General features: G+C 57.3%; 1 protein-coding gene and 2 pseudogenes across 1 annotated transcript, besides 3 other annotated features; all 3 read right to left on the bottom strand.

The window, feature by feature from the left end:
* Positions 1 to 542, bottom strand: Tc00.1047053511403.40 (annotated as a pseudogene; the record flags this gene model as incomplete).
* Positions 1 to 9,131: a sequence feature (areas not merged during assembly with more than two copies in the genome that could not be assigned to a particular haplotype).
* Positions 1,013 to 1,726, bottom strand: Tc00.1047053511403.30 (mucin TcMUCII, putative; the record flags this gene model as incomplete). The annotated part of the gene is made up of 1 exon (XM_800742.1): positions 1,013 to 1,726. The coding sequence occupies one exon, from the start codon at positions 1,724 to 1,726 to the stop codon at positions 1,013 to 1,015; it is 714 nt and encodes a 237-aa protein (XP_805835.1).
* Positions 1,149 to 1,250: a microsatellite.
* On the bottom strand, positions 7,951 to 8,721 carry Tc00.1047053511403.15 (annotated as a pseudogene).
* Positions 8,915 to 8,996: a sequence feature (T-rich).

Here is a 9,131-nt window from a genome sequence, read left to right as displayed (position 1 = left end):
TTGGGGCACGAGTTCCAGGCGCCCCACCGTGACAGGAGCCATCAGCATCTGAGCCTTGCCTTCTGAACCATTCACAGTTGACTCCTCCCGCTGTCCAACACCACTCAATGCGTCGTGTGACTCCGACACATTCGTTTTCATTTCGGGCGGCAAATAACGCCATCCCGCTGATCCTCCACATACTGCCGGTGCCGCTGGTGGCGCGCCGCCTTGTCTTCTCGTTCTAACGGCAGGCGATCTACGCGGCTGGTGACGCATCTCGTTGAGTGTTCATTGGATTGCAGCATGCCCCCCTATCCTCAGCGGTGTCAGCAGCAACAGCAATCCCTTGGCGCCTCCAGAGACGACGGCCATCCAATTACGCACGCATTCCTCCACGGCGGACGCATTCGCCCTGCCTCCCTGTCCTTCTGCTGCCATCCATCGCGCACTCCCTCCGCAGCTGAGCGCGCCACCGCAAGAGCGAATAACCAACCGCACTGCCATCGGCATCGCCACCGCAGGCAGAGGGCACACACCAGCAGCACACGGCCAGTCATCATCGCCACCACTCCTGTCACTTGCGTGTGGCCTTCAGCGAAAAATAAGTCCCATTCAGCGGAGAGCGGAAGCAAAAGGAGAAAGACAAGTCACACAGCCACGCCACAGCATCAAGTGGCAGCACCCAAGCAACGTACACTAAAAATGAGGCAGCTGGAATCAGTACAATTGCAGAGCTCGCACACCGCACCGCAAACCAGAAGTTTAAAAAGCAATAAAAAACAATAATTAAAAAACAATAATTAGAAAAAGAAAAACAAACCCAGGGCTCCAGTGCGCATGCATACGAGTGTGTCCGCGATGCGTTCAACGTGACGGATGCGGGGCACAACGCGGAGCACACAGCACGGCAGCAGAAGCAAGTGAAGCAAAACAAGATCATTATTTCCTCTTATTTTATACAGTGAACCACAACACACGCGAACAAATCCCCGCGGTTGAGTGCTGGCACGCACAGCCCGCACACACCTCTTCAGCCCACAGTGGTGTACGCCAGCGCGGATGCGGCAAGCACCAGCGGGGCACACACCCACGCAGAGCTGCCGAGGCTGCCGTCGATTTCGCGAAGACGTGACGGTGCGCGGGTGGTCGACACAGCTGGCGCCTCTGTGGTCGTAGTGCTTGGTGCCTGTGTTGTAGTGGTGGTCGTGGTTGGTGCCTTTGTTGTGGTCGTCGTGGTTGTCGTAGTAGTGGTAGTAGTCGCCGTGGTGTTCTTGGCCGAATCGTCGGCATTCGTATTTGCATGGTCTGTGGATGGATTATTGCCACTTTTTGAGTCTCTCGTATCGTTTTCGCCATTTTTCTGTACCGTATCGGCCACCGGAACTGGACTCCCTGAACTGCCGGACCCACCTGAACTCTCTTTTGTAATAGACACCGGACTTGTTGAACCTGAACTTCCTGCCAGAGCGGTCGCCCAACTTGGATTTTCTGGCGGAGCTTCTTCCGCACCTGAAGCCCCTTTCGTATCGGACTTTTCACTTTTTCCCGGTGATGCAACGGCTGCAGCTGCTGAACTTGACGTCGTGGAAGTATTTGTTGCCCCTGAAACACCTGTTCCCTGTGACTGAGTAACCGAAGAAGTGGGGCCGTCCTCACCTAAACCCTGACTACTCGCTGTCGCGCACACGGACGGGCAGCAGCACAGGGCAAGCACCAACAGGGCGCACAGCAGACGGCACGTCATGATCGTGAGTGTGGTCGTTCAGTGGTGTGGAGCTGATCTGCACAGTGAGGGACATGGAGAGCAACAGGGGAGACGAGAGGTGCGGCAGACACACACAGAGGGCACACCACATGAGGAGAGGGCAGCGGCCAGGCATGCACCGTACGCCGCACACCACGCACGACACACACTCCAATCCACGGCAGCAGGCACACACACACACAGCCCTGCCGCAGCACCAACACACAGATGGAAGAGGGAGAAGCAAACAGGAGCGGCACACAAGGCTCCACCGCATGCACATGCGGCGAGAGCGGTCCGTCGTGTCGGCACCCCTCACGGAGGGTGCGCACACACACAAGAGGAGATGCAGCGCACACAGCAACACAAAGCATAGTAACAATACAAAAAAAGGAGATCCCCGCACACCACGTGGATTGTTGGTCCACGGGAAGTGCAGCCAATATTCATCACAAAGCAGCTTGTTATCTTGTTTTGGTTGTATGCTGCTACAATAACGAGTGAGTAGCGCAAGGGCCGTCCGTACAAAAGTGGCAAGTATTCCGTCGTGCGGGCTGGGGCAGTCCCACAAACAGTCGCAGTCCCAGTTCCCAACGGCAGGGCATTCCCGCAGTGGATGAGGCGGAGTCTCCCGTGGTCCGTCGGGGATCAGCAGCCCGTGGCGTCCGTGATGAGGCGGTGGCGGAAGAGCCTGGTCCATCTCGAGTACCCGCGTTTGTGCTTCCTGCATGTTTCGCCTGCTGGCATGCTTGGTAACTTCGGTGGCGACCGGCGCGCGAGGCATCTGTTAAGAAGACGGTGGCACCATTGCGGCATCCGCATGGGAGGCCCTCGCAAACTATTATAACGCCAGGCTGAGCACGTCCGGCATGTGCCCTCATACTGTGGACGGACAAGCGCACTCTGCCGCAGGTTGGGCAGGAGGACGTCAATCCGCCGCTCGCTGGTCGACAAGGAGTTGCGGTGCTCACGTCGGGAAGAGGTTCCGGCGGAGGCAGAGGCGGGCCGGTCACCGCAGTGAGGGAGGGACGGCACCACCGACACAGAGGGCTCCTTGTGATCCGCAGGGCGCGTGCAGGCCTGTCGAAGAGTGGGCAGGAGCCGCATCGCGCCTGTGCGCAGTGCCGCCACTCGGGGACCGATGTCCGGGTCAACACCAGGAATAGAGTCCTCGCCACACCAACAGGCGCCTGTCACGCGGTGTGCGCGCCCTCCTTTTCCTCCTGGACATCCTTCCATTATAACCTCTTGACGGCGGTAAGGAAGTCCACGTGCCAGGCACTGATGCAGTCCTGCGAGAGGGATCGTGCAATCGTGGCTTGTTTGTCAGCGGCCTCACTGCGTGGAATACAGCAGTGTGATGGGAAAATATAAAATCCACAGGGTGACCTCGCGTCACCAAGGAAAGCAGCATAATCCAAATTTACTCAGTAACGCGGTCTCGCACGGTCGGTGGGCAACGCGGGGTGCCTCCATTGCCGAGAGGGAATCCGCTTCCTCCAGCATTCGTGTGGGCGATTGGGATGCTCCCGGACAAGGAGGTACGAGATGTCTAAAAACATTTTCGATCGCAAGGCAGCCTGCCCCATATGAGCATGCGAGGCTGCCAGCTGCTGCACGATGTACCTCCACAGGGAGATCATTTGTCGTGGTGGAGTCGTATAATAGCGCAGCGGATCCAGACGCGAGTGCAGCGAGGCATGAAGGACCGTCCGTCCACAATTCAAAATCACAATCCCCCAAAGAGGAGTGAGTAGAATAAAAAGCCGTGCGCCCGACATCGTCAGAGGCGTCTTCGGCAAACAGTGGCTGATAAAATCTCACCCCGCTGCAGCTCACAGTGTCCCAGGGGAAAAATTCGATGCTGGGCAAGAGGCGCGCGAATGTCGTTGTGGGGTGTCCCAATAATGTCACAGACGCATAGTAATCCATCAATAGCAGCATCTCTCGGAAGCGGATTGATGTCGCCGCTTTCCCATGCATGGACGGCGGCATAGGTTCCGAGTAGATAAGGGAACGCAAATCCTCGTGATCATAGAGGCGTATATAGCGTTCGTATTGTGTGAGTGCACGACGCCAGAGTACCTTCCGGAGCGGGAGAGGATTGGCCTCCAAACAGACGGATGTGTCTTCCGTAGAGGCGCTCAGGCAAAGAATGTTTTGCTACCGTCGCGGTACCGTACCTCCATATTATGGAGGTAAGTAGGGGCGAGTCACGGGACAATTGCCTCGCCACTATGAAATAGCACACTATGAACGCATCCAATCAAAAAGGATCGCATGGTGTGACGGGACGCGTCCGCCTCTGCGACCAGACGCAGCTGATGGCGGCGTGGCATGGTCCTCTTTGCAGCGGTGGAAGCGTGCGTAACAGAATTAAGAAGTTGATCGAACGTGTTGCCCAGCAAGCGCACTGGGCGTGACTGAATACGCAGGTTCCCGCTAACAAGATGGAGATCGACCATGTCCTCGTCAGACCGTGTGTGTGTGAAGAGATGTGGAATAGAGCAGCTTCGCTCTTAGCGACGTTGATTTTTGGGCTATGCTCGACAGCCCATGTGGCCACAAGAGACAAGAGCGGTCGCATCGCCGCAGCACAGGCATGGATGTCCGCACCTGAGGCAACAAGTGTGTGTTCGTCAGCGTACATGAATGCGGAGGCAGAATAGATGCTGCCCAGGCGGCGCAGCAGATCACCCACACAGTAGAGGAAGAGTTGGGGTCCCGGGACGCCGCCTTGTGGTGCTCCAGCTGAGGCGAGTTGTTTCCGGGAGTGCTGTTCACGAGTGCATACCCTAACATAGCGGCCCCGCAGGTGGTTGTGCAGCCAGCGTTTGGTTCGAGGGCCAAGGCGCGGAAGTCTGTCAAGCATGCAGAATAAATTCCCATGGTCAGTGGTGTCGAACGCAGTCGGAAAATCAATCGAGACTACGAGCGAGCGATGGCGACGAGGGCGTCGTGTGGGGGCGTCGTCTTCAGGGCGCTCATACTCCACAATGCCAAACTCATTCAGTCCACGAGTAATGTGTCGATAACAAGTGCCACCACGTCCGACGTAGAACGCGGAGGTGCAAATCCGAAATTGACGTGGGTGGTGCGGCAATAACGCTGACAGACGGCGGTGAATCATTCCTTCGGTTAACTTTAGTAAAACAGAGAGCAGCGTGATGGGTCTGTAACTCTCTGGGCGGCATGGGTCCTTCCCAGGCTTGGGGATAGAAATAGCGTCTCCCATTTTCCAGGAGCCAGGCAGGCTGCCATTTGCGAAGGGGTTGTGGATCATCGTTCTAAGTGTGCCACGCGCAACGGGCCCGAGACGGTGCAGGAATTCATTCAACATGTCGTCGGGGCCAGGGGCTGAGCCAAGCAAAGAGTCACGGACGGTCACGTCAAGTTCATGCGGTGGGAGAGGCCGATCCATTTCCCAGCCACCAGGAACCAAAGGAGTGCAGCGAGCAGCAGCAGTATAAGGCGGTACGGCACGTGAAACCGCACAAAATGACGGACAAGCAGATTTGCCTGTTTCCGAGGCAGGGCGCATACGCGGCCAAGTTCAGTGCGGAGCACAACCGATTCCAGAGGATGAGGGTGCGGCGCCGCCATGCCGTGAAGATATCGCCACCTCGGGCTGGGTGAGGCTCCAAGTCTTTTCGCGCGGGCTTCCAGAAGCACAGCGGAGCAACGGCGTAAGACTTGATTTCGTTCCTCCTTATTTCGGGTACATTCGGCTCAAAGTAGGCTGTCTCCAGGCGAGGCAATGTGTGTGCTTCGTGTGCTGCTTCGGCGGCGGGCTCGGCCTGTTCCATTTCGTGTGTCCATATCTTTTTGGAGCTGTCACGGCTGCCGCGCGGGATATGGTGCTCAGCTGCTCGTAAGATGCCTCCGCGAGGATCCAACCATGTGGACGCGGTGGCAAGGAGGGTTTCACACAACGATGTAAAAGCAGGCCAACCCGCTTTACGCAGAGCAAAGGTGGCTTCCTTCCGTCAAGGCAGCGTGTTTGCTAGTCGTGGAGTGCCATCGTCCATCTCTACCAGGTAAGATATTCAGCAGTGGTCCGAGTCCATGTAAGGGGCGAATGTCCAGTGGGAGATGCGTAGGGCGCAATACGCAGTCACGTCAGGGGACGAGGCATTGCGATGTGTGATCCGTGTTGCCTGTGTCGGGTAATTTGCCAGCCCAAAATCCATATCAATTAGAACAGCGGCGAAATCATCGCCTCCAGTCCTTGATGGTACATATGACTGTCCCAGAGTTCACGATGCAAATTCAGGCCACCCGCGATAATCTCTTCGGGCAAAAGCGACAAACGATATTGATAAATGCGGATTATTGACCAATTGCTGTGGGAGGGTTGTAGAGATTCGCCACGCAAATGCTGCGACAGCCTGGTGGAAATACACGGACAGGAATGGTCTCCAGGAGGTCAGTGCCAGGGAGCGACAGGCGCTCGCACGGTAGAGAGTGGCGCACCAGAACGGCAACACCACCACCGCGCCCAGTGCGGCCTGGAGGCAGTCATTATGGCCACATAATTTCGTCGCCACGTCACCACGGTTACTCATTTCCTGCAGAAGAACGATGTCAGGTGGACGCTGCTCCAATCGCGCAGCAAATGCAATTTTTTTACGGACGAGAGGCCTGCAATGTTGAGCTGCCAAATAGTGATGTAGCCATCCTCCTCGGTGCCAGGGTTCTTGTGAACGTCACCGCCACGGGTGATATCAACGGAGTGACCGCTGCGAAACGGTCGTGCAGTTCTGACCGACAGTCTGCAGGCAGACCGCCTCACCTCCCCACACCGGGCATGGCGTGGAACCTTCTCGGGAGTGAAGTCACCTTGGTCTCCGTCGTGCTCGCGGCAACGCCCTGCTGCGGAGTTCCTATACGCAACCAAAGCCCCAACACCGCGACAAGGTGCAGCATCATCGCCGGGGACCGTGGATACTCGCAACGGATGGCGGTGTCGACATTCCCACGTCAGCCGGAATTGGCATACTGCTCTCATCCCTGCATTCATCGAAGATAATAGAGAAGGTCAGTACCAACGGCGGCACACGCCCATGCAGCCACACGACGGAGTCCCGCGCACTGCTCCCGGCCATGGAAAGGCTGAGTGCCCCTCGTATCCAGCACAGACAAAAACCCTGCTTGTGGTTACAGACAGTCAGTCTCTTCTAGTCGCCGTCACCAAGGGCCCGCACAGTCATACCGACTGGACGGAGGATCGGCTCTGGCAGCGTCTCTTGTCGCTGACGCCTGCTGGCCGGTCCGTGCAGCTGCAGTTCTGCTACGAACATCGCGGAGTACATGTTAACGAGCTTGCAGATCACGCGAGTCAGACCATGGCAACCGGGCAATACACGGAGCATGGAATAGCACCCATACGGCACACGGACCTGCTGTCATGCATTAACACCAAGCTCACCAACAAGTGGCGTAGTACCATGCATCAGGACACCCACCACTACCTGCTTGGCGGCGCCAGGCCATCAGATCCAGGCGGCAAGCACCTGATCACTCAGGAAGCCCTCGACCAACAGGAACGGACAAACATTGCAAGGGAAGGGTGCGGAGAATCCGAGCTCTGGGGTCGCCTGTACTGAACTGTGAGAGACTGCACGAACCAACGCCGTTTCCGCAACATCTCACCGGAACAGTCTGCTTTCATGCGCTCCAACGACGATCCCACCACACCGGAACGGATGCTGTTCCCCCGACGACAAGGGAGGCCGACGCACCGCCTGTGGAGAGACGGCCCTCCACACGGCGTCGAAAGAAGAAATGCCCGCACTGTGACGCCACACTGGTGGGACACACGAACCACATCGGTCACTGTCGGTGCCTTCATCCGGAACGCCCTCCACCGCTTCCCCACCTCCACCGCAATTGCTGCGACACGGTCCTCCCCACACAAAAAAGGCACCGCACAGCACAGAAATCGCCGCGCACAAAACCCAGACGCTGATCGACACCGCAGCAGCAGTGCCAGGAGGCAATCACTGCTACCGCAGGATCAGCCAGCCTCCACAAGCGCAACAATTAGCCCGCAGAAAACACTGCACCATCTGCTTCCAGAATGTGCAGACGCTCTGGCTGTGGGCCAACGGCTGGGCATTAACAAGGACCTTTGTACCGAAAGCTTCTCCCAATGGCAGCTGCCTCATAGCAGGAAACTCATGTCGCTGCTCGACCACCTCCTCGGCACCCTGATGACATCGTGTGGCTAGACATGTCGGTAAGAGCAGGGAATAATAATAATAATGAGCATTCCCGCCACTGTAGAGACGTGGTGCATCTTGCGATCCCGCTGGCGGCTCTCCTCTTCCACCGCTGTTTCTGCGCAAGAGGTCACCACAGTCATTTTTGTGGTTTGGTCGGCCTCGTGTTGCGCCCCGGGTTCTCCTCCTTCATCGCCCTGCGGTGCTTCCTTCGCCGTCCCTGGCACCTGTGACTGTCCCGTGACGGTTTGTTCCGAAGCCCGACTGCCCTGGGAGGTCCTCCCGCCACCAGCATGCACTCCACCCGCTGCCTGCTCAGATGCGTCGGAGCGTGGGGATGTTGTGCCTGCAGCGTGCCCTCCGCCCAAAGACTCCGGTCCACTTGCACGCATCCGAGCAGCAGACGCGCTGCCAGTGCCGGACGGATTGCAAGTGCCACTTCGCAGTGGGTCGCTGCTGGATTGGCCCTGCCTCGTCGGAGCAGTGAGTGCTCCTCCCGAGGTGGGATTGGGGTCCTCACCCTCAATGCTTCCCCCACCCTCCTCATCTTCCTGATTGCTATTGCCCTCAGAGTTCACATTCTCTTTCGTCCAGAGCCACCGGCCACGGGTCCACCTTCCGCAGCCATCACACCCCGCGCGTGCCCAGCAGTCACCGCGCCATCACCCGCGGGCAGCACACGCACCCCGTCGCGGCAGCCCTCACTCACACGCACGAGCAGCTGCGCATCACTGCAGGAGCCAACAGGGTGCAGAGCACACGGCCAGTCATCATCACAAACAGTGGAGTCGCCTAACGCTGCGGAGCCAACCTGCGATAGCACGAGAAAAACAAAGAGAGACACGGCCGCTACACCACGCACAGCAACAAATGGCAGCACCCCAGCAGCAGCAGCGCACACACCACGAGACAGATGGAATCAGTACGATTGCAGAGCTCGCACACCGCACCGCAAACCACAAGTTTAAAAAGCAATAAAAAACAATAATTAAAAAGCAATAATTAAAAAACAATAATTAAAAAGAAATTAAAAAGAAAACAAAAACAAACCCAGGGCTCCAGTGCGCATGCTTATGAGTGCGTCCGCGATGCGTTCAACGTGACGGATGCGGGGCACAACGCGGAGCACACAGCACGGCAGCAGAAGCAAGTGAAGCAAAACAAGATCATTATTTCCTCTTATT

The sequence above is a fragment of the Trypanosoma cruzi genome, genomic scaffold, assembly GCF_000209065.1.
Source record: "Trypanosoma cruzi strain CL Brener 1047053517113 genomic scaffold, whole genome shotgun sequence".
In the NCBI taxonomy this organism is placed as follows: Eukaryota; Euglenozoa; class Kinetoplastea; order Trypanosomatida; family Trypanosomatidae; genus Trypanosoma; species Trypanosoma cruzi.
The sequence above is the reverse complement of the archived record's forward strand: the minus strand, read 5'-3'. Positions and strand labels throughout refer to the sequence as shown.